Genomic DNA, 26,007 nt, shown 5'->3' with positions numbered 1-26,007 from the left:
CCCAAATTCTGTCAGCAGGGGTAAAAGAGCCTTCTCTCATTCAGAGACGATGTGGATATTGCAGTGGCTTTCCTGTTCTCAGTGGAAAAGTTGTGGGCAGTAGTCTACATTCAATTGAGCCAGCTCATAATTAATTTTACATTAGATCATTTTTTGAGAGAACAGAGGAAATATTTTCTATTTTAAAATACAAAGGTTCACTCAAATGTCAGAACTCCAATAATTCAGGTTTCTCTGTGCAGCCTATTTCAGAATATTTTTGCATAAAGAGTTTTAATATCATATGATTATTCACTTTTTTGCCCCACAAGACCCCTTGGGAACAGCACTGACAAGTGCTACAGACTACTAGGACTGGTAAAATGATTGTGGATGCCATGATCTACTCCACCTGTGCCATAAAAAGCTAAGTTCATTGCTGCTGCCCTGCTCCCAGCCTTTCTTCTTTCCGTCTCCTGCAATGTTCACTCCTGTCTTGCCTTTTTTCTCCCCCTTCAATTCAAGTGTCTGTTTACCCCTTATCCTCTCTTCTTGACACCAGGTGCCCAAGCTGAGGGGGACTGTGAGTGCACGAAAATCATTCTACCCCATCTCAATTATTACACATTGTAGAACAGCACCAAATGGGAACAATAAGCTGCAACGTGTTCCCTGGGAAAAAAATGGGTGGGAAAAAAAAACCCACCAAAACAAAGCCAGTGTGGGGTCTACTCAAGGCTTTGTGGAAGTGTCAGCCATAGGGAAAACTGGAACCCAAGAACAATAAACCATGATGAGTACAGAGGAATGTCTGCAAATTTCAGGGCTGTAGCTTTCACTAGTATCAACAGTGTATGTACAAGAGAGAATGTTTATATAGCTGCATCACTTGGCTAAATCTGGATTAACGCTTACAGGAAAAGAGGAAAAGATATTCCTGATATTATGTTGACTCTCCCTACCAGGATGCAGCTTATCTTCCTCATTAAAGAAAAGTGGGAAAGACGGATTTAAAATAAAACATAATTCATTTACTGTGTCTTCCAGTCCCAGCTTAGCTCATGGCTCAGACTGGAAGGAATCTCCATCAGCACAGACTCTATCAAGGATTCCTATGAGGGGACAGAAGCTAGGAAGCTAGAACACTTCATAGTGGCTGCATAGGAGGTGGTGATAATCTCATACATAAGAAAGTATGTCCAATGAACATAAAAACAGGATTTTGCTCCCTCTTCGCAAAACACAACGTTAGGACAGGCTACAAGTATTTGCTAAGTAAGTGAACAAACTACACAGCTCAAACCACACTGCATACAGTAAATCTGCTTTCATCTGCTAAGAGAACTATACAAACAAGAACATTCCTTTCTTAATTGGAGAACCATCTTTATGCATAGTCAAGAGAGTTTTTCCTAATCTTACCCAACAAAAGCATCCTATGTTTAAGTGAGAAAGTTTTGGGTCAGTTTTACATTCATCTTGTACTTACCTTAGTTACCAAATAAAGTCAAATCCTAGAGATAACAAAAATTTAGACTAAACACAATGTGTAAGGATATCAACTTGCTTACAGGGCTCACTAAAGCTTGTAGAAATAATAATCATGCTGCTACCAATGATAAAATCATAGTAACAAAAAGAGCCCATTGGACTAAAACCATAGGAGTATACTAGCCAAGATTAATTAACACCAAAGTACCCAATGATAAAGCTTATGCCAGAAATTAGCAATCTCTGAGCTATTCTGCCCAATGTTCCCATCCCAAGCGAATATGATCTTTCACATGCCTAATTACCCTGGCAAGTACTACCATAAACACAGCTATACTGCTTCTAGAAAACACTTCTGACTTGTAGCTCTTGCATATTTACATCATGTGGGTACCACTCCCCACCCCCATTCTGAGAAACACTCATACAAGCATTCTGGATAATTCCTTGCACATTTTCCAGTATCTATATCAAATATGGACTATTGATAGAGAAACTCTGAAAAAACACTTTGATGGTTTCACCAGTGCTACTGCTTTTTAAGGAAAAAAACTCTTATTTTAAAATAAATTTCCTGTTCCATTTTTTCTGTGAAGAAAAAGCTATCTTAGGTCTGCCCTGTTGTAGCACTTCAGTCTGTGATGGCCTTTGATCTGAGGCAAGAGCAAACATCATTTTCAAAAGGCAACATGAAGAAAGATCTTGACTTATGAAGTAAGATGTAACTGAACATTAGTGTGATTTGGGCAGATGACTGAAGGGGAAAAAAGGTTGCTTTTCAATAATAACCCTGAACATTTCAGTATGTCTGTGCGTTTGAAAAGATATTGCTTATGTCCCACTTAACCAGGAATATGTAGGCAGTAATTAGGCACTGAGCCAGTGAGCCTCCAAGCAGTTTCTCTTAATACTGTAATATTAATTAGTACAAAATACGTCCTTGCTGAATAGAAGGCGAGAACAGCCTAATTCATACCAGAAAGAATTAGAAGAGGAAAAATAACCAGAGTTAATTACATAATGTTTTTTGCCAAGCAGTGAAAAGCTGAAATAGATGGCTATACAACACAAATACACATTTCAGATGAGCTATATCAAGTCACCTATGCAAGATGGATAAAGGTACTAAAACCAACACAGAAGGAAGTCAAAGACAATAATGTTCACTTAAAGGAACAATCTTGCATGTAGAGTGGAGAAAGCTAGACGATAATTTTTTCTGTCTCTAATTTCTAACTTTCTATGTGTAAAGAAGAAGAAACATTGGCCACTGATTCTGTTCAGCACTGAACATTCAAATCCATCTCTTTTAGAAACAGACCAGTTTCAAGCTCTTACAGACAGAGTTACAAGGAGCTGTTGGCACATGAACTCATACCCGCTCTTCCACTAGACATACAAGCCCTGTTAACAACAAAAGCATGACTACAGCTGACAACAGAACTACCAACTTGCATGCCTTTGCTATTGCTGTGTCTGACACACAACCTGACTATGAAACGGTCTATTAGAATAATTAGAAACTTTCAGCAGCTACTTTCTTACATCACTGAATTTTATCCCCACTCTCATTCTTGGGATGAACTATTTCAGCAAGGAGATTATACTGTTTCAGAAAATGAATTTATCCAAGTGATAGAAAGCCATGTTTTTCCAATTCATGCCTGCAAGAGTGGGGTGGGAAGGTATCTTGTAGCAAAATTTTGACCGGTCAGAGAGATGGAATTAAGGAAAATGAGGAAATCATCTGACTTCACTAGGCCAACTGTTCAATAAGCTCTAGAAAAACAATAATTAACATTTGTTGAATGATTCTAGGTAGTGAAATGCACTTTTCTCAATCATCAGGGGGGAAAAAAAAAACCCCAAACATCAAGTCACCTAAGCTTTCAGTAGAATGTTAAAAAGCTAAGAGGCCGCACCTACGGACAACTATAATTGTTATCTTTTCCAAATTTTGTCTCCTTTGCAAAATTTATGCAAAATTTGCAAAACTACTGTGACATTTGCCTTCCCTTCCTGTGACACACCAGTAAGAGTTACTGGTAAGTTAATCAGCAAAATCTTACATCAACTGGATGTAATAAATGCATGGTTAGCAGCTGTTTAGTAACACAGGTTACTACTTTAAATTTGTTTTGGAGTAAACTTTAGTAAGTGGAATTTTAACATACAAAAAAACATGTTTAATGGAACTTCAGAAGCTCCCAAAGAGTGCAGTAAATCACCCCAAAACATTTTGAAGCTTTATAAACAAAGCAGACTCATGTCCTCTCCAAAAGATTTAGAAACAGGAAATGCAGAAGACATTTTATATTATTCTATAAAAAATTAACTCTCCATGCTATTTCTTCTAGAGAAATCCTAGTTAAAATTATTTTCATGGGAAGAGCGTAGAGGGCATAGAAGCAATACTGCCACTTTCAATATAACTTCTAAACAAGGTTTTGGTGTGGCTTTATGAGAATGGGCTTAAAATTTACTCTTGAGCTACATCGCATCACAAGACACGTCGATAAACCTTTAAAACACCTGAGTCAGATATATAAGGCACTGACAAAATTCTCCTTTAAATCAGGCATGTAACTAGTACCAAGCAGATATTGCTGTTCTGAAGCAGGTTTTCACCAGTAAACTCTCAGTAACAATTTAGCAGTTAAGTCCTGTTGCAGAAATGTTACTATTAAAGCAGTTTTCAAGCTGCCAAAGGTTTACTCTCAGTTCAAAACTAAGCAGGTACTAGTTACAGACTGCAGCTCTCTGAGCATATCCATTAGTTAAAAAGCGGTTACTCTCACTGAAACGTCAACTTTGCTCACTAGAAGTAAAGAGCTTTTAAACCGTGCACCTATCACAGTATCAGAGTAATTATAACTCATTATCTACTCTTATGCACACAGATGGCATGGTTTCTGTCAGACCAAACCTGCCTGGCCAGAGATGAAGTGTGGAATCTGAGAAGTGACCCACAGCCTTATGTGGGTCTCCCATGATGACCGACCTAAAACCATGCTCTGTTTAGAGTTTCATTTACTTCACCCTCTTCTGTGGGATCAAACACCTGTATACAAATTTACTAGATTATACATATAGCATTAATAATCTGCCTTAGCTACCTTTGTGTTCCTGAAAATGCATGTGATAAAGTACTGGCTGGTACACTAAGCTTGTCCTAAAGAGGCATTTGCAGCACAGTATAACAAAATGAACAAGCAGTTTGGGAGAAAATATGTCACAAAATCCTTTTCTATCCTAAAATATTTCCTCCTTTAGAACGCCATTCCTTAATGGGATTCTAATAATATTACGATTTTTTTTCTTTCCTAATGGATAACATAATGCTTAAAGAATGTTTTCAGCATAAAACATTTTATCCATAACATAGTATGCTCCACTTACATAACTTGAAAATACTTTGAATCCAAACTTTTCACTGGAAACTGTTTCCATTCAAATTTTCAGATAACTAGACCCTTCATACCAACCACTGTTGAACGGGTTCTGAAAAATCAAAATCAGTAAAGTTTATTTGCAGTAGTATACATTTATTTGAACCTCAGTATTCAACCTCTTCGCAGGACTGTAACTATTTTAGGCCGTAACCATTTCAGTGTGTTAATTATTTGTCAGGAAGCAAAATAACAGTTACATTCCTGTCTAATGCAAGCATCTGGAATATTTTATGGATGGTTTTAAAAATCCAAGAAATAAATGCAAACTCTGAAACACGAATACATTTGCTTCAGTTTTTCTTCTGCCCAAACACAAAGTACCAAGGGTAGACTCCTCAGCTACTGCCACTACTTTTAGAAACAGAATTCAGGATCTTTCATCTCTACTCTGGGTAGCTGCAACATATTTTGCCCAGCTATCCCATATCTTACATAACAAGGACTTAAACCTCCAAAAGTTATGTCACTATGTAACATATACATCTAGTAGAGGAGGAGGGAAAATGTTTTCATTAAAATTTCTTATCTACAGAACAAGGGAAAGGTGCAAGTGACCAGGAGCCAGCACAAGAAATGGAGCTTCACCCTGACCCAGACAGGGTGGCCCTTGAAAGAAGTAATTTACCTTTTACAGAAGGAAGAAACACCCCCTCTTCCTCCAACAGCAGAATCAAAAGACGGAGGAAGGTTACTCTCAACTTCAGAGGAAAAGGCACATGCTGTCCCTTTTGACAACACCAACAATTCTGGTTCATAAACTCCATGAGCTTGTAATGATAGTTATGCCATAATTTCACAGACTAATCTTTGTGCCTTGAACACTGCAAGCACAGAGCACGCTCTGAGGACAAAAATCAAAAGCTGAAGTATGGAACTGGTATCTGATCTAATCAAAGGAAAGCTCTGAAGCCATTTTACCTCATTTTGGATAATGAAAGATCTCACAGGACAAAGAGAAGCTTCTAAAATTGCACAGCTCAGGGAGTGAGTGGACATAAAAGTTTGTGTGTCGTCAGCCTTACAAAGCATACTTCATTTTACTCCTGTCGCTTAAGTAGAGATCATACATTATCTCTGTCTCTCAGATGTTTTGCTAAAAATTTTGCCTACACAATTCAACACCTGGTCTGATAAATTTAAGCACAGAACACTGGAATTAAATACACAAGTGAGAGATACTTGAGCACATATCTGCATAAGAATGGAAAAACTGAGTCAGGGAAAAAGTTGAAGGCAGAGGCTCTGCCAAAAATGAGCACTCATGCTGCTGCCAGTACCACACAGGTTGAATCAAACTCAGATGTAAACAATCCAATTTTTTGAAAGATTCTGCTTGGTGGAAACTTCAGAGATCAAAACAGTTATAAATCAAGCAGATTTATTTAAGCACATTGTGAAGTAATGGGCTTTGCCTCTCAATAGAAAGTATGACTTCTCTGAGCCGGTGGGAAATTACTATGTAAGGCTTAGAATATACCTAAAATGTTACTTAGGAGGATGAATAAAGATTGGCTTAGAAAACAACAGCTCAAAGAATGTTTTAAAATCAAATCTAATTAGTTCAGACTGCAAATGCTGGAAATTCTATAATGGTGACATTTTCCACCCTTTTTCAATCCAAGCATATGATAGGAAAATAACTTTCAGAAAATACTTCACGATAAAATTCAGATAAAAATCACTAGCCATGGAGGCTTCCTATGATCTACACGTCTTTCTCTGAATGACAGTATTTTTTTTATAAAATATAAGAATACCTCATTCCACCTCTGTTAATCCTAAATTCATGCATTTCCATTTTAACAGAATTTTCACAGTAGAGTTTAATCTAACTTCAAATGCTATGCATCTCACAGTCTTGAGATATGAACATATCTTCATACCCAGATGTTTCAAAACATGTTTAGATGGAAGCCAGCTGAAATGTTTAGATTTAACATTAGTGAGATGAAGTTGCTGCAAGATTTGTTCCTGTTATCTTTAAATATTAAAAAGTAAATAGCTCTCAGCAATCAGAAGCAAGCAGCAGAATGCACTCAGAGATTGTTCTGGCCTTTCCCTTGGTGAAGAGAAACAACACGTATTTATTGGCTGTAAGTGAACTTGTTTGCTTGTCTCTTGCTTGGTGCTTGCTTGGATTAGATGCTGCTTGCAGCAAGGTCTGTGAGCTCTTTGGTGCGAATATGGGTAAGCAACGCTGAATGAGCAAGGGCATATTTGCACCTTTGAATGCAGTAACTGAATAGATAACAGGAGGCAAATGGCTAGATGGGAAGCGATGGCTGACGAGGGCACAAGAGCATGCTAGGAGCTGTTCGTAAACATCAGGGGAGCTTGCATGAGAATGTTCTCTCATCATTTCTATAAAGACAGAGATATACAGGCGATGAAAACAATACTCACATAGCAAAAAGAAACATACATTGAAGCTGAAAGATAGCCAGTATACATGAAATACATTGTGCTAGAAATCTCAGAAGGGAAGATTCAGCTACGACATGAACTTGTGGCTGAAGAAAGAAGAAAAAAGCCTGCCCAGACAAGACAAAATCTGCAAACATCTGCTGAACAACAAATCCAAGGTGACAGGCCACAATAGGAGCAGGAAGATCCACAGAAGCATAGGACAATAAAGACAAAGCAGAAAAAGAAAAAAAGATAATAGAAAAGAAGCAGAACTGAAGGATTGTTTCCTGTTCCAGTAAGCAGGAAAGAAACAGGTCAAATTATAAGAAATCTTGCAACAAGAATCAGGTAGTGCAGCTAGACCTACAAGAAGAGTCAAGATCCTGGCTTCTGAAAGAGCCAGGATCAAAAGCCAAGAAAGAGGAGGCCAACACTGCAGACTGAGGAAGAAAACAGAAGACAGAACAAATTGCAGATGAGTGGAAGAGAGAATAAGGAAATCAAATCAACACAAGAAGAAAGAATGTTTTGTATTATATTTTGAATTCAGGATACAGATCCATCGCAGAATGGATCAAAGCTAAGGCAAAGAGCCTAGATTACATATACTGAATATAAAATGATGAAGGGACAGAAATGAAAACTACATAATGAAAAACTTAGGAAACTTGTTAAAAAGAAGGTAAATAAGCAGCTAAGAGAATTAAATCCTCCCAGGAAATATAGAAGCTCCTAAGGGTGACCATATTGAAAGCACAAAGCCAATGGCTGCTGCCTGGGGGGAAGGCTTGAGGAAGGCCAGAAAGAGGGTGGTATGGTTAAACAGCAGGAGAAGGGAGATTGTAAGAACAAGAAGGCATCCTTCAAAAATATGGAGACATGCCCAGATAGAAAAAATAGAGAACCATAAATTTTGGCATAGTAAACATGAAAGCACAGTAAGGCAAACAAAAAAAAGATTTTGAGGAACAACTAGCAAAAAGAATCAAAACCAATAATAAATCTTTCCTCATACATATCAGAAGCAGGAAGTCTGCCAGAGAGTCTGTAGGGCCAACTGATAATCAATGTGTACAGTGAGCACTCAGGAGAGACAGAGCTATTGCAGGGAAACTAAATTAATTCTTTGAATTGGTGTGGGGAAATTCACATGCTGGCTCCCCTCTTTGTTAATGGCCAAATAACCTGCAAAATTGCAGTTACTGTAGAAGAGGTATGGAAGAAATTAAAAAGAGGAATGTAACGAATCCTTAGGACTATATGGCATTCACCCAACAGTTCTGAAGCTCAGTTCCTAACGGTGGTGCATAATCTCTAGTTTAAAAATCGCCTTAGTAGGCATGACTGGGTGGTAGTAATTGCCAATTTAAAACAAGAAAAATCTGGAAAGATACAGAGAACTATGGTATAGAAAGCTGTAAGCCTGTATCAGGCAATTTAACAAAAAATTAAATACTGGAGAGTGGTAGCAGATGGCAAGTTAAAGATGATGGTAAGGTCAACCTGCCTTTCTTTCGAAGTTTTACTTTGCAGTCTTACTGGATTTCTTCAAAGGAGTGGGTGACAGTTGATTGAATGTACTGGGATTTCCAAGATTTTCAACAAAATTCCTTGCCAAAAGTTTTTAAGAAAACTAAGGTGCCATGATATAAGATGGAAGTCCTGACATGCATACATACTTGCTCAAAAGACAGAGTGGAGAGGGTAGGAGTAAATAGTCAGTTCTCAGAAAAGAACCCGCATAGCTCAGCTGGGACCTGGTATAGGATCTACATTGTTCAACACATTCATAAACAAACTGGAAAAACGAGCAAGCAATAATATGAGTTTGTTTATGATACAAAGTTTATTAGTCTAGGGCTGACTGAAATGAAATGCAGAAAGACCATTATAAGCTGAGTAAATAGGCAATAAAATGATAAATTAAATTCAATATAGATGAATATAAAATAATGTATGGGTATTTTGCATTTTAAATGATGGGATCTCAGCAGACCATTATTACTCAGAAGCAAGATCTTATGATTAGGACACTATTTTGTGAAGAACCCTCTCTCTTTCGTTTTCCAGTCTATGTAGTTGTTCGTTACAGGGTGCAGTGGATGCTGTAAGTTTACGTGGACCTCGGGGGACCAGACAAAAGCATGGAATAGAAATCTATTAAAGGCTAATAATTCCACAGAAAACAGCTCTGTCCTAGGAGACACTTAAGTTAACAATAACTGAGTATAGGGAGAGAATTAGGGGTGTCATATATGCTTTCCCTGATCTGATTCTTTTCTAGGCATTTCTTTACAGCTACTGTTGGACACAAGATAACAGCCTAGACAAACTTCTGATCTGACCCATTGTGGTCATCTTTGATGGCAATATCACAGCATAATAAAGCCCACTCCAACAAAGAAACCCAAACCTGGGATGTATCAGAACAGGTACTTCTAGACGAGACAGGTGACATAGCCGTACAAATCTCAAAAAGGTTCAAGTGCACAAAGGAGCTACTAGGATAGACAGGCTATGACACAAAGGGAGGATGGAAGAGCTTGAATTCTTTATTCCATAAAAATAAGTCTGAGAAGGATATGACTGCACTGTAAATGCAGAAAGAGATAAAACACAGCTCGTCTTCCAGTAAGAATGAGGGATGCAGAAAAACTTAAAGTCATTTTGGAAGAGCACTTGACTGATTAATGAAAAGAATGCAAGACTAGGAAGCAAGGGACTCAACTCAGTGTCAGACACTCTCTTCCAGTTCTGTTTTCTTAATGCTACAGCTTTAGCAATTTTCAGCTGCATTTTTGAATGTAACAAAGGTTATGTTAGTGGTGTTAGTCGTATTAAAAGAAGCATTCTTAACTAGCTGCAGAAATAATAATGTGTGAAAAGGAAAGCTCTCACTCATCCTACTGTGTAAGGATGCATCATCTTTCATTCAAAGAAAAATCCTACTGCAGTCAAGAAACACAGCTGTCATAATAGAAGAAAGTAAATGGGGGACGGATTTATTCACAGCTCTTAAAACAGAGAATCTAAAAGAGAAGCAGTCTCATTTGAAGACAATAGAAAATACATGGTGGGAAAGACCTCGAGTAGCAAAAGTGGGTTTATAATTTGCTGTTGTTCTATCAGTTATGCTGAGAAAACAATCTTTATTTTAAATAAACTACGAAAGTTATTGATTTTCTGATATTTTCAATCAAAAATGTCTGTTATGTTTTATTTCTATCTTCCCAAATAATTTTTAAAAGTTCATTGGGACCTTAAGGCTGTGCACAGGCTGGGGAGTAAAGAGCATTTTTCATTCTTGACATTGAAGGGCTTTTACCATGAAGTGTAATATCACATATTATTTTTATACACTTCAGCACTGGGTATGTTCCATAATGGATGACTTTCATATGAACAATCTGATATAAGCAACAAATAAGGTTTGGGGCTTAGTATCTCAAATCTGTACAGAAATCTCAAGCACAGCTTCCAACCCTTGTAAAGAAATCCCCCAAAGCCAGCCTGGGGCTGGATTACTTGATTCCTGCTTGTAAGTAGTGGGAGAGGGTGAAAGTGGAAGTTAACACTCCCAATACAGATTTGATGGCCACTGCCTCCACTGCACAAATTTTAGCAGCTACCATACCTTGAGGACTGCTGCAAAAGCTGCAGAATGTTTTCAGTTACTAGCAATGTACAGCTTGATGGGGATGTCTTCTTGTGTTTAAATGGCTGAAGTTTGTAGTTTTCCTGGTCAAATACAGTGATGAAAATGTTCTACAAACTGAGGAAGTTATTTGGTTGAAGCGTGAAGTTACATGTCACAGTCAAAAAAAGTTAAAGCACAACCAATATCTTTATCATTGGATACAAGTAAATTCATGGAGAAGAAATACTGATCTTTGCCTGTAGAAGCCCTGAATTCCACAGAAATGTTACATATCTTTGCCATATGATTAAATACAAAACCTATACAGCAACAGAGAACACATCTTTCTGAGATGACTCTACAGTAAAATATTGATCAGCATCTGTATTACCAGCCAAGCTAGCATTAACTCTATAAAATCCTACTGCCAGAGTTGTTTAATACTTCAGCTATAAAACTAAAATTTGCATTGAAACTGGAAAAAGTTACTTGAAAAATTTCAGCCATATTTTTCACTAAAGAAGTGCATCCAAATACAAAAGATTAGGAAACTAACACAACAGCAACCTGGCAACATTTTCAAAATGTCTCTTAACCACACGTAACAATTTTAATAAGCTTGGTTTTTATTGTTGTTTTATGTATTCAGACCTAGGCCATAAAAACCATCTCTATATGGTTTGCATACATCTCTATATGTACTCATCTCTATAGGTGAGTATTTTGGTTACCTGCTAAATGATGCTTCTAGGGCATAGCATGGAAGCAAGGTGAGAAGACTAATTTTTGATGCCCAGCTTAGACAGTAAAAGAGTACAAGCGTTGCTTTAAGTTGAGAATTGCAGCACTAACAGTTCGAAAGTGCAACTCTCTGTAAACAGATACAATGGACTTCACAGGTTTCTGTTAGGCAAGCTAGCAGTGGAAAAAAGAAGTTAAAAGCAGTTTGCTTGCAAACAAAATTTCATTGTAAATGTTTATGTGTTTCCACTAAGAGATAGCAGGTCAACATCAAAGCTTTCATAAGATGGAAAAAAAAGTCAGAATATGCATACTAACAGATTTGAAGATGAAACTCAGTTTTTATGCTCATAGTATTTGTTTTTGCAAATGGTTCCAATCCAATGTTTATTTCCTAACAGATTAAAGTATCTAGCATAATTAATACATACACACTTTTCTAAGTTGCTATATTGTATATTACATATTTTCCTTTCCTCTAGAGAGCTCAGCATTTCACCTTTTGAATCCACTTGTTCCCCCCAATTCCACTCCATACTATTAAGCTATTTTAGTGTAATTCATTTTATACAATTAAAATATCCACAATAGAAACAACTGGCAACCTTTATTGTCTAATATTGGCAGAATGGCTGAACTGGGCTATAAATGCAAGGAAGTTTAAAGACCGTTTTATGAAGACATGACTTTTAAGATAAGTCTACATGCCTCAATCATTTTGGCTGACAAAGTGATGGCAGAACTCTGATTTCTCCAATTATAAGTTCAATAGCTGAAGTAAGTCTAAAAAGGTTATGTGTAAAAGGCATAAAACGTTAATCTCATCATTTTCTGTGCAGCTTGTTAAACTCCTAGAAGCTGTAATAGCAGAGACAAATTGAGCAACTTCCTAACCTTTCTCTGATAAAAACCTATAGAGTTATTTAATGAAAACCCCAAAGGTTACCAATTATTTTTCTAAAAAGCTCATCTTCCTCAGACTGGGAATTTGCTACTGCACTGTGAAGTCAGCTTGTGGAAATGCTTCATTTGAGTGTCTTTACTAAAGTTGCACAGTTGTAATAAATCCACTAATTTATTACCTGTTTTGGCTAGGAGAGGAGGAAGATTCAAGGGGAAACAAGGAATGGCAAGGGAGAGAGAACAACAGAGAGAGAAAGCAAGAGAAAATGAGCAAGGAAATATAAAAGCATTTATGCATGCATTCAAGGTAGACACACTAAAACCCTGAAAAAAAGAATAACAATCACAATTTGTTGATCAATAAGATCCAGTATCAGGCTTCAGGATATCTACTAAAATCAGCAGCAGTACAGGCAAGTTTCTGCGCTTTCCACAATGCTACATGTTTCAAGCAAGACAGACTTCTAGAATTGGTGTTAAATAATTTAACACTCAAATGTTTATGTCCCTTCCTGACTCAAAACTGTGCTGGCTTTGTCTGGGGTGGAGTTAATTTTCTTCATAGTAGCTGGTATGGGGCTATGTTTTGGATTTGTGCTGGAAAGAATGTTGATAACACAGGGATGTTTTAGTTACCGCTGAGCAGTGCTCACACAGAGCCAAGGCCTTTTCTGCTCCTCACCCCACCCCACCAGCAAGGAGGCTGGGGGGGCACAAGAAGTTGGCAGGGGACACAGCCGGGACAGCTGACCCAAACTGACCACAGGGATATCCCAGACCATATGGCGTCATGCCCAGCATATAAAGCTGGGGGGGAAGAAGGAGGGGGAGTGATGGTGTTTCTCTCCCCAAGTAACCGTTACATGTGATGGGGCCCTGCTTTCCTGGAGATGGCTGAACACCTGCCTGCCGATGGGAAGTGGTGAATGAATTCCTTGTTTCGCTTTGCTTGCGTGCACGGCTTTTGCTTTACCTATTAAACTGTCTTTGTCTCAACCCACGAGTTTTCTCACTTTCACTCTTTCAATTCTCTCCCCCATCCTGACACGGGGGGAGTGAGCGAGCAGCTGTGTGGTGCTTAGTTGCTGGCTGGGGTTAAACCATGACAAAAGCCTAAAGTTTAACCAATACTTTGGTAAACTTGTAATTAATATATTTCTTAATTGACTAATGTTCCAGAGAGGTGACCTTTTTTAATTTCTTGCTTCAAATAGTACGAAAAAAAGATGGAGAAGGTTGGTTTGGTTAAACAGATTTCACTTCAAAGTAAAAAGCCACTTAGGTGGTTTATTATTTCTGTATGTATTACATAGCAGAAAAAAATATTCACACACAGAACTATTTCTTTGGAACTATTTGGCTTTCCATCTTTCAAACATTAAATTTGGAACTGATTTTCTGTAGGTAAGTAATATAAATATTTCATTGACAGAAATCTTAAGAGAACTCTCCATCAATTTTGATACTAAGATGTAAAAATTATAGAAATAAGTTGTGCTAACAGGCAGTTGTTACAAAGAGTATGACTAAATCTATATTTTAAAACTGCGCTATTTTCAGAAGTTCCTGTAAATGTGCTTTCATGTGAACAAGTCTGACAGACAAAAAATTCTGATGATCAAATCAAACAGATGGAACAATGTTTTTTATCATACACTTTTTGAACAAAGCCTGTTAAGATTTCCACACATTCACACAGTAAAATACATGAATGAATGATGAGCTGTTGGAGATTTAAAAAAAAAATCAAAGACAAAATTATCAAGGTGAGTCAGAAAGTTATCTGTAACTGTTTGTGTGTGTGAAAATACTGATGGGGCACAATGATTCTTTCCCATGAAAGTATCATCTTTTTCACCAAAGCAAATTAATCTGCTTCAAATAATCTCCACCCAACTGCAAAATTCAAATATGAAGATAAGCTAAATATTGCTGAAATTACTAAAGATCTGAAAATTGATATATGCAAAATATCACCTATAAACTTTTTATTCCATAAATTCTATTACCAACTTTGGAGGGCATTAAAAGGTGGTATGACCGATTCAGAATATTTTCCTCATGAGGAATCTTACTGGTTTTGTGTGAGCCATTCCCAAGAGAAAAGGATAATTTTATGTTTGATTTCTTGAGTATCATTCATAGAGCCCCCAGTTCTGTATCTTTTATTTACTGCAAATTCCATCAGGAGTGTCTTGTAGTTTTATTTTAAACTCAGTGTCTATAAATCTTTTTCATCATGTCAGTTCTACCTATTGCAAAATACATAGTCGTGACTGATCTCAGACAGTAGTAATAATTAATTATTAAGGATTAAATCATGTCCAGCCTCCATAAATATCAATCTCTAGTTTTACTGGTGAAGGACTTGCTAGGCCTTTGTCTTAATATACTTACAGATGCTGATTTCTATGAGGTTACTAATGTAAAAAGTTTCAAAGTGGACTTGGTTTCCCTCTCTGTTCCACACTCTGCGCAAGCAAGATCACTCTGGCTCATCACTCATTTGCCCAATTTTCCTTGATGAAAGAGTGAACAGTCTGTAGGATCATGCTACTTAATAGTTGGGTTTCTGCCTCTTGAAAATACTAAACAGTAATTACTTGGCCTTAAGGACTTCTATGAATAGATGTAGGCTTCCATATTCATTACAATCCATTATGTCACTGCAGCTGAAATCAAAAAAGTGTCATCTTGAGAAGAGAGAGGTCTCCAGGCAGCATCCCAATCATTCTAATCAGACTGCAATCATTTGACCAATTCTATGCTGATTATTAAATGAATTAAGAAGCACGCAGGGATCATTTCGGGCATGGCTCACTTGTTTTCAACAAGTTATCAGACTTAGTTTGTGATTTTACTTCATTTGCCCTTCAGGCTCATTATCTCAACACTGGTTGCCAAACCACCCTGTGCTTTGCCACTTCGATGATGCCCTTTAGGGTTGTAATCCCTGTTTTGAGAACCACTGCCTCAATGTCTGCACATAATACTATTTTTAAGGGACCTTTGATGAAAAAGAAACTGTAAACGTTTACCTTTTTAGTTTACCAAACCAGACAGAAAACACATTTAGCACTCTAAGTATTTCTTGAGCCATCAAGTACACTGTAGACAGGCCTCTTGTCTTCAAAAAGTCTTAAAGACTACAATAAATGTCCAGTATGTTTGCATAAGAAATCACCCACACTTCAGTTTCTGTTTAGTTTCAAGCAGCTTTGTAACAATTATTCTGTTGCATCATTTGTCTCTTTTTAGGTATGGACTGTGATTTTTCTGGCTGTCAGTGAACAGGTCCTTAATCAAATAGAGGTTTCAGAGGCAAAAGTATTTGGGGGGCCACCTTGCCCCAGGCAAGCCTTAGCATGTATTTGCTGTTCTGACCCAACATTCTGTCAGTGACTCTCTGAAGTAGGGTTATTTAAAATTAATATGGTTCTATAACTAAGATATATTAGTATTACTTTCATATTTTAAAGCTTTCTGTGGCTTCCTATGTCCATCCATGCAGGCTTTATTTTGGATGATAATTGTTCCTTTTTATTCTCTGTGAAAAGTAACAAAGTTATCACCGAAACTTTTAGACCAAGATTTTATTATTGCAACCTTCACAAGCTTCTGAATTCGCACTCACATATTATCAAATGCTGCTTACATTTTCTTTTTATGTGTGTTCACTATTTTTTCTAATTCAGTCATAAGACATTATTATTTTAAAAGGGAGAATAGCAGTAAATAGACAAAATAGTATTTTTTTAAAACATTACTGTCATATTCAAGTATAAAACCATTAACTACTTAGGATATGTTTAAAGATAATAATGCATGTGTTTGTGAGATCAAGGCCCAAGTTCAGTATTATTGCAGCATTGCTCAGAACACAGATCAACAAGTAACTACCACATGCAACTGAGGTTCCGTCCCAAGTCTTATAGTTTGAATAACATAAACCAGTGCTTCCAAGATTAATGTATTTCCAGCCCTGCATGGATGCAATGTCTTGACATTACCTTCTGTATTCTTTGGCTTCTTAGCAATTCTTAACACCTCTTTTAAGTAAAACTTTATTTAAGAGTAACTTGGCTTCTTTTTACAGCTTTTCCTCCTAATATTCAGAATTGGCTGTTCTGCATTATACCCTACTAGACTAACTACTATTAAAAAAAAATTCTTATTCTGACACATAGTAATACCATACAAGTCATTTATATTTTCAAGGTAAAGTAATCATTAAATCAAAACAGCTTTAAAAAGGGATTTTTCTCAAACTTAATTTTGTACTGAAATGCAAATAATGGCAACTACAGAGCTGAAGTACTAACTTTCCTTTCTTTCTAACCCTAAGGAATAACAACAAAATAAAAATCATATCTACTCATAGCATCTACAAACGTGAACATGTATTACTCAGAAAAGTCATGTCAGTTTAAGGAATATGATTCTTCTGGTTATAGCAGATAGGATATTGTTTTGATGCAGACAAATAATTGCATGAAGTTTACCTCTGTGCTTCCTACTTCTCCTGTAACATTAATCTTTCCTTTTCTGCTATGTTCAGATACGGTAGTCCAATTGCTGCTTCGGCTTACAGATGCCACAAAAAACTCCAGTCAGGCACCAGGAATTTTACTAACATTGTCATCAACAAATGCCAGTTATATCTTCCATAAAAAATGGATTTTCATCCCTATTTTTAATTCACCTTGCTTATCAGCTATTTCCTTCAACTCATCTGAAAAACCCCCAAAAGCTAACTCTACAAGTTCAGACTCTGGAATTTACTAAATACCCTTTCCCCCTCTGTGTTTTGAATATGAAAAACCATTTCTAACATTGCAGAACTGTTTTAGAAAAGAACTGCCTTTAAAAATATTTTCATAAGTGAAATTTAAATAAACAATACTTTCAGGATGCAAACTAGAGCTGTTATGAAGTGGATCCAATCTTTGTATCAATATCAGTAATTCAGCATTCCATGCATAATGTTTATGAGAGAAGTAACTGTTGTGTACAAGCCATGAACATGCACTTATTTTGAGCAAATGGAAGGTACAAAGCAGGGAATTTATAAAGCACATTAAAGCCTTTTCCTTTAATTTTCCTGACTAGCTTCTTGGAGTATCAAATATTCATAGAAGTACTTGATATCTTTTTCAAAATACCAAATAAACACTGCATTTAAGAAATTAAAATGAAGACTTATACTTTTTCTTAGGCCTTCATATCTCCTTCAATACTGTCAAAAATGTACTCCTAGGTTTCAAAAGCATTCCACTTTCATTTCCAAAACATAAAACCCAATTATATATCTCAGAAAATATTTATTTCATCAAATTTACTTTTCTAATGCAGAATCTTAAAAAGTGCCCCCATATTCTTTTATATCAACATATCGTCATACCCACTTAATCATACAACCCTTCTAAATGTAAAATAATTTCACCTCAGTATTACCATGGTCATGTGTCTCAATAAATTATTCGTCCCTTACATTTTATCCCTGTTTTTGAATTAGTAAAAGTGTGTATATCAACCATGCATGTCTGGTAGTGATGATATAACCTGTCAGCTAGAGGGAAGCTCCATGAAGTAATCTGTCACCACTTTTTTTGAAATAAACTATAGCTTTTCAGGGACTTCTGGAAAGCGGATACTGATAGAAGTTATTGTGACAACAGGCTGAGTATCCTGCATTACAGCAGCAGGTGCTTTTTGTGTTTCCACTACCTTTGGACCCCCCATCATGCCAGTATGAAACTTACCCTTCCATCCTCAAGCATGCAATTCACCTATGGATTCAACTATTAGCTAATGGGTTGTACTAAAAGTAAATTACCTTGGTGACTCTCAAATCATGCTTTGGAACTAAAAAAACAAACACCCCCCCCACACACACCCATTTTAAAGATGTCTATTCACTTAACAAATTGCTTTTGTTCACAGTGCTCCCTTCTCACTCTCCCCCAGACCAGCAAAAAAGTTTGGGTTATGTCATTTCTAGATTCATATGTCAAGTCTTTCCACAGGTCTTCACCTAGAAACAATTCTGTTCTTTGTAGATCTGCAGCCAAAAGAAAACTTGACACATGTATCACATATATACACATGATCCGTATAACCTATTTGTTACTCATCTATCAAAACACTAACAAGCAGGAACTCAGGACTATATCCCCGTCTTTGTGAGCAGGACATGTTTTAAAGCCATTTTAAAACAAGGTAGCTAGTGGTAGTTTACTTACTTTGCAATGTGTTTTACTCTATATAATATTTTTTCCATGCTAATAAATGACAATTCTGCCTGCAGTGATATTACATAATCATTCTAACTTTTTATTTTCAAAAAATGGAGGCAACTATCTGCTGTAATTCTCTTACCACCAAGGATCGAGAATTTCCATTCAGATGTCATATTGTTGTTATACATGCCTGTTATTGATAAAAAGTTTTGGTGCCATGGTCATAAAAATCCACTGAAGATTATAGAAGTTTTCCCTTTTTTCCAGTCAGCGTTACTAACTGTTGTTATCCACATATATATATATATATATTTCCATTTACATATAAAATCATATACACTCCCAATGAAGTTTGAAAGGAAAAAAATGTACTTACACTAAAGCAATACTTGCAATGTTACTTTTTACCATGATAAGGTGCCTCTTAGAGCTACTTTTCAACAGTTATTCGAATTATTTTTACCAAGAGAAGCCAGAATTCACCCAGAAAAAAATGGGGTTTGATAGTACCAGAAAGAAGATTGAAAATAGTTGTATGCCCTTGTGTGTTCTACAAACAAGAGACAAACTGATGTCATATAATAGCATTATTCATATTCTGTTGGCATTAGAGGTCTGTAAAAACATTAACTGATAGGTATTGATACTCATAGCTCTTAATAAAACCATAGAATTTGGAGGGAAAACAAAGTCTTTGGTATACCAGAAAAAGATATATAGTCATGTTTAATCAATTATATATAAACCGAAAAAACCTAACTCAACCTTAAAAAATCAGTTGAGATTACATTTATTCTTATTAAAATTTCCATTGAATAACTTACTTCTTCCTTCACTGTTGACTAAGTTAAGAAGCTGCAAAGACTACATCTGCACTGGAGGCAAGGCAGCCCACTTTTCTGGTTGGCACAACACGTTTCCCAGGCAAAATGGTTTATTTTAAGTAGCTTTTGTGAGTACAAAGGATGCTGGAGGGCTAACCCTTTTTGCCCCCAGCTGAGGCAATTTGCAGCTATTGCAGACATGGACACTTGTTTAAACACTTACATGCCATGCCCTTTCTGTCACCTGAATACCAAACACTATTTTGATGAGGAACGTAAAATTCTGCAGAACCACTGATCAAATGCACTTTTATTATTTTTTACTTTTTCAATGCTGCAAAAAGCAAGCTTCAAAGCAGAAAAGCAAAAAGAAGAAGGGCCCTGACATTTTTGCATGCTTCTAAAAAATCTTTACCATTTATTCTTCTCTAATCACAATGCTTACATTTTTGCCTATAACTACAGGCTCTTCTGAATTTTGAACAAGAACAGGCAACAATCTTCCCAAAAAATATTTTCATGTCATATTTATTTCCTTTTGATTTTGTTTTAAATGAAGATTCTATCATTAATCATATAAATCAGAGATAATTTGCACATAGAAAAAGAATACATACCTTATATTGGATAAGGAGACCATAAACCAAAATATTTTTTTTTTTCACTTCCCTTGCAAATTTCTTGATCCTAGTTAGTTCTTCCATCTCAATGCTGAAAGAAATATTTTCTGAAATATCCAAGTGCACCTGCAGAGGAACAAACAAGAAAAAAAACAAACCCCCCAAAATTCTGCTTTTTCCATAGTATGTTATTCTAGACGTCCAGCTTTTAGTATCTCATTTCTATATGTTAAGCACACGTAAAAATACAGGCTAACAAAGGTTTTTCTTAGTTAGTTTCTATTACTATTGAATTCCAGTACTTATATATTTAGTGACATGAAAATTATTTCTTTTCAAAGCACAGTGAAACCAATACACCAGAAGACATTGGAACACAATGTTCTAACTGCATATTAAAATATTTAATTAAATCAGAAAAAAAACAACCTTATTTTCTAAGCTCTAACTTTCACAGATTTCTTTCTTTTACTATCAGGATACTAGAGAAATACAGGTGTTTTTCTTAAGCATCTTAAAGGTTTTCAAAATGGAACTGTATTATTTAAAGATTTAATTTGAATTTACCACCTTTTCAGTATAGCATATTAGTTGCCTAAATTGGATTAATTTCAAGATAACACTTCAAGTTTAAAAAGCAGAGACTACTACAAAAGAACATAGGGATATGACTGTCCTGAGCTCTTGGGCTGGGAAAGGCAGGTCTCATATCCAGCAGGGATGCTGCACAAACATGGTGGGTCTTATCTCCAGGGATGTATCAACTAGCTCAACCCTTTCCCAAGGCTTATGTGTTCCACAGTTTAATCAGCTTACTTTACAAAGTTTCTATTAACTGTAGAAATCAAAATTAAGGATGATGATTTCTACATATAAAGTTTCAGCATCAATTAATATCAGAAATACTTTTCCCCTTAAAACAAAGAGAGAATATTTTTCTGGCTGAATGATTCCATCGATATAAAACTTATCTGCAAGTACTACAGAGAGGCAGGAGTATAGAGGTAGCCCCAGAGATCTGTGCTTGGGAAAATTATTTCAAGTTCCCTTTGTACCTTATGTTCAATTTATCCTGACAGATAATAGGTTTCTACTCATTTTCCCTTGCAACACTTTTTAAAAAGCTGTTTATTGTCTAAGTGCATATTCACCAGGAGTAAAGCTGTTGTGTTCTACTACACAGGCAGAGATTAATTTTCACTCACTATTTTGTTATTTTTTACCCAAAACAAGGCAAAGTACAGCTCATTTACAGCTATTTACAAGAAATTTTAAAACCTACTATTTTGAGAGAACACAGCCTAACACCTATTTACCATTAAACTGTTCCACAGCTTTAAAAAGGGATTTTTCTCAAACTTAATTTTGTACTGAAATGCAAATAATGGCAACTACAGAGCTGAAGTACTAACTTTCCTTTCTTTCTAACCCTAAGGAATAACAACAAAATAAAAATCATATCTACTCATAGCATCTACAAACGTGAACATGTATTACTCAGAAAAGTCATGTCAGTTTAAGGAATATGATTCTTCTGGTTATAGCAGATAGGATATTGTTTTGATGCAGACAAATAATTGCATGAAGTTTACCTCTGTGCTTCCTACTTCTCCTGTAACATTAATCTTTCCTTTTCTGCTATGTTCAGATACGGTAGTCCAATTGCTGCTTCGGCTTACAGATGCCACAAAAAACTCCAGTCAGGCACCAGGATAAAGAACAGACTTGGAAATCTGTGGCAATTTACGGGCAGGAATATGGACAGAAGTCTTCATGTCCAGTACAAGCTCATCCTTTTACTGGGATAATTCTCCCCAGGCTAGTTAAAACAGACAGTCTGGCTCAATAATAACACCTGTCATTTTTACAAATAAAGAAGCTGAATATCAGAAGCAAAAAATAAAACTGACTCTCTTAATTATCAGATTGTTACAAAAAATTTACGCATGTCCTGAAATGAAAGAATAGACAAGAACTTTCCAATTACAAAAAAGTCTACATTAGACTGTTCTTGATTATGAGGTTAGAATGGAAGCAGTTAGCTGCTCTCCTCATTTATTCTTTCAATTCTTCACTATCAGGAATAGTTTTACTTCTGAGAGCAGAAAATAATAATGTTTCCCATACAGCTAGTACCTAAAACCTGTGCATTTAAATACCATCATATTGCTTAAAATTCTGAGTCACATTTGCCCGAGAAATATTAATGTGCCCTTTTACATCAAAAGAAAGTATCTTACAGGACTTTTCACCAACAATGCATTCAGGTTTTTTGTTAAACGAAGTATATAGTGAAGAATAAAGCTGAGGAAAAATCCCACTCATAAGCCTTAGTGAGGAGGACACCCAACACCAAATTTAATTAAAGACTGCTGAAGGAAGTTTCCATCCCCCAGCCATGCCATCTGTAATGAGTTTTAGGGATCAGAAGTTTAAAGGACTTATATAGTTCCCACTGATTAATATGAGACAATGATTTGTTTAGCTAATTCTTTAGTCATTTAAAACATACTTTCCAGTCCTCCTATTTTTTCCTTCTTGTATTTCTAAAAGATGGTGTGGTAACTCTATAAAATTTGAAAGTGAAGCATAAAATGCCTTTTTATAGTTAGGGTACTTCATTTTTTTAAAGATACTTTTAACAAATATATGTGTATCTGTGTTTTAAAGGTTAGCAACTGCTCCAACCTAGTTATAAGACTTTTCTCCTACTGTCTAGTTTTAGGAAATTTCAAGTAGTTGTCAGGAACAACGGATGGATCTGGAGTACAGTAAAGGGATTCAATGTATCATTTTCTCCTAAAGCTATTTTAAAAGTTGTCCACCTAAATAATTTATGCATGCTGCAGGCTGCTCAAGCAAGTACACTTTCATTAAAAATGGTGCTGGATTCTACAATGACTTCAAGATCTAGTATCTTAGGGGCAAAACCTAAATTTCATGGTGAGCTTGTGTAAGCATTATTTGCATTCATACCTATTTCTCAGGAAATATTAAGTCCAGAATATTTATAGCTACAATTATTAAAGCAAAGGTCTCACATTCCATGTGTCACACTAAAAAAAGTACTTAATTCAAAGTCCAGAGTAGAGATTAGCTATGAATTGGGCAAAAAATAAGCATGCTTTTAACACCATAGTATTACCTAGTTGATTAACAATTCCAACTTTATCTGCACACCCCCAAAATCTAACACAGACAGAAACGTTTTTTTATGTTCTTGATAAAGGACTACTGAAAACATTCTCAGTCTAGAAAAGAGCATTCTGCACATCCAGTAGCCTTGTAAATGGGCAACAGAATTGGAGGTGTGCCATTGCTCTGATTATAAAAGGCAGAAATAATTTATCTTTGACAATTCAGTAAAATTAAGGCCCCACTCTGAACTTCCTCAGAAACAGGGTCAAGAAAAAAAGGTGGTCTAGAAATAAAGTGCTAAATATTGATGTTCATAGAATCACAGTAGCTTACTCCAAGACAACAGCAGACAATAGGTGAGGATATAACTTTTTTCATTTGTAAAAGTAATTGATCTTCACGATATCTCATTTATTAGATCAGTAATGAAATTTCATCACTTAGATTTCAGATTAAGCCTAAAATTGAGAAGCAAGTGCTCAGTTTTACCTCCAGATCACTAGACTATACACCTCAGAAACTATTCAGGCCCCATGTAAAATAACTATTTATTCCTTTTTCAAGAGCTTCATATACGGAATTGTATTTTAAAATCACAACACATTATCTTGTGTTATTGCTGGAGAGTATAATAAATGTAGTCCAGAGGCACAGTCCTTGTGATATATGGCATTAATGACACTCATTCCACCCAATACTTCTCATCCATACCTATTAAGCTAGAAAACATAATGACAGAATTAATTGGATCTGGTTACACTGCACGGAGACTTTCAAATCTACTCCTTTTTAACAGTCTGAGTAAATAAAAGTCATGTACACCTTCAGCTGTCGTCCACGTGAACTGTTAAATTATTCTGGCAGCAATACTCAAATAATGAGAATTTCAGCCAAAAATATACTTTAAAACTTTTGCCACATACCAGAACAGATTTTTCAGTCTTACAACATCTCAATAAGTAAAGTATGTATTAAAGTTATTTTGCAAAGTACTTCAAATTTAGTTTTTAATACTTGGACCAGAAAAGCAATAATAATTTTAAAACTTTGAATGAACCACACAGCACAGAAAAAAATAAAGCCACTTAAATCTGTTTCAACTGAGCATTCAAGAAGGGTACATCATTTGCAGCATCTCCAGCAGAGATGGAGTACAACAGCAAAGCAGGAGTTAACAGTTCAATATGACTAGCCACAACGAATCCTTCACAGAAATACATAACTAATAAATTGTCATTTGCTAGTGTTGGTTTATTTCCTGACAGCATGCAGTACATTTGCAATTTACAATTTTATTCAGAGCTAGCAGCAGTTTAAATCTAGTCTAACATTTAAAAATTATTCATTAGATGCTTTTTACAGTAACTTACAGGAGTTACCTACCAAAATAAGGAGAACTGGATATAACAGAGGAATATTTGATTTTTCCAACATATCTACTAGTTGCTGGGTTTCTTGAATGGCATACTTTTTACCCTAAATGAAAATAAGTGTTTAGAATTACTGAAAACTTCAAGCAATGATTTCATAAAAACGGAATTCAAAGAGCTGTTCTTTACAAAAAAAAAGATACAACACTTTTTTTGGTTTTGGGGGTTTTTCTTTGGTTGGTTGGTTAGTTTTAATATATTAGTAATGCTTTTGTCTGGTAAAGTTATAGCTGTTTGAAAAAGACTGAGATTAATAATATTATCCTTAAGAAATATCTATATCTATATCTATATCTATATATAGATATATATCACAAGTTTAAAGATCTTGATTGGTCTCAGGTATGGTTCATCTAAAACCTTCCTGTTCCCATACAGGGACCCAAATACACATTGCATGGCATGCATGTGTCCAAAATGGGAAACACTAATTTAGACCATGGTAGCAATGCACAGTTAGATGACTACACATATGACATACCTCTTCTTGAGACAATTCACTTCAATACAATATCTATGAAAGGAAATTTTAAACTACTTCAGTTGCACCCCTCTTGGGCAAGAATTCATGGCTAGTTTAACAACATACTGATGGAAGTGCAGAACCAGGAGAGAAAGAACAGACCAGTATCTCAAAGTTCTAGTTTGGTGCTCATCAGAAACACCAAACATCGGAATGGATACAGCATTATAGAAATAACAAACAACTTATTATTCAAATATGTAACTATTACTAGTAACTTCTAGTGCAAAAGTAAAAGCATGCATCCTTACTACTTACTTTTACGCAAACAAAATTGTAGCACTGTCCTGAAAAGATGTTTTGTAGATGGCTATCATTTTTGCTTAGAGATATTGATATAGCTTCAACCTGATTAGAAAAAAAAAATGTTACTATGTCACAAATTTGACCTCAGCTTTAACTATCTGCTAAAGCTTCCACCATTATGGCAAAGTTTGTTCATTTAAATGATTTAAAATTGGCATTTGTTACTTACATTATGAGAATTAAAAATTGATCAAATTTTCAGGTGACTCAACAGTGAAGTATGCAGTGCAACACACTGCAGTTTTCTGCAAGTTTTTGCTGAAGCACACTGTTAGAGGAAGCCATTCCAGAAACAGCCCTGCAAGTATCAGACACTAC

General features: G+C 35.8%; 1 protein-coding gene across 1 annotated transcript in view; it reads right to left on the bottom strand.

The window, feature by feature from the left end:
• ISPD (isoprenoid synthase domain containing) overlaps positions 1-26,007 on the bottom strand; it is a 119,713-nt gene that overhangs the window by 29,244 nt on the left and 64,462 nt on the right. The window contains exons 7-9 of the mRNA XM_010577637.1: positions 25,642-25,731; positions 24,814-24,906; positions 20,290-20,418 (exon numbers count right to left, since the gene is read on the bottom strand). Of these exons, the coding sequence (XP_010575939.1) occupies positions 20,290-20,418; positions 24,814-24,906; positions 25,642-25,731 (312 nt within the window). The remainder of the gene's footprint in view (positions 1-20,289; positions 20,419-24,813; positions 24,907-25,641; positions 25,732-26,007) is intronic.

This window comes from Haliaeetus leucocephalus, unplaced genomic scaffold (genome assembly GCF_000737465.1).
Source record: "Haliaeetus leucocephalus isolate CR32 unplaced genomic scaffold, Haliaeetus_leucocephalus-4.0 Scaffold566, whole genome shotgun sequence".
Classification (NCBI taxonomy): domain Eukaryota; kingdom Metazoa; phylum Chordata; class Aves; order Accipitriformes; family Accipitridae; genus Haliaeetus; species Haliaeetus leucocephalus.
This window is presented reverse-complemented; position numbering and strand designations above follow the sequence as displayed.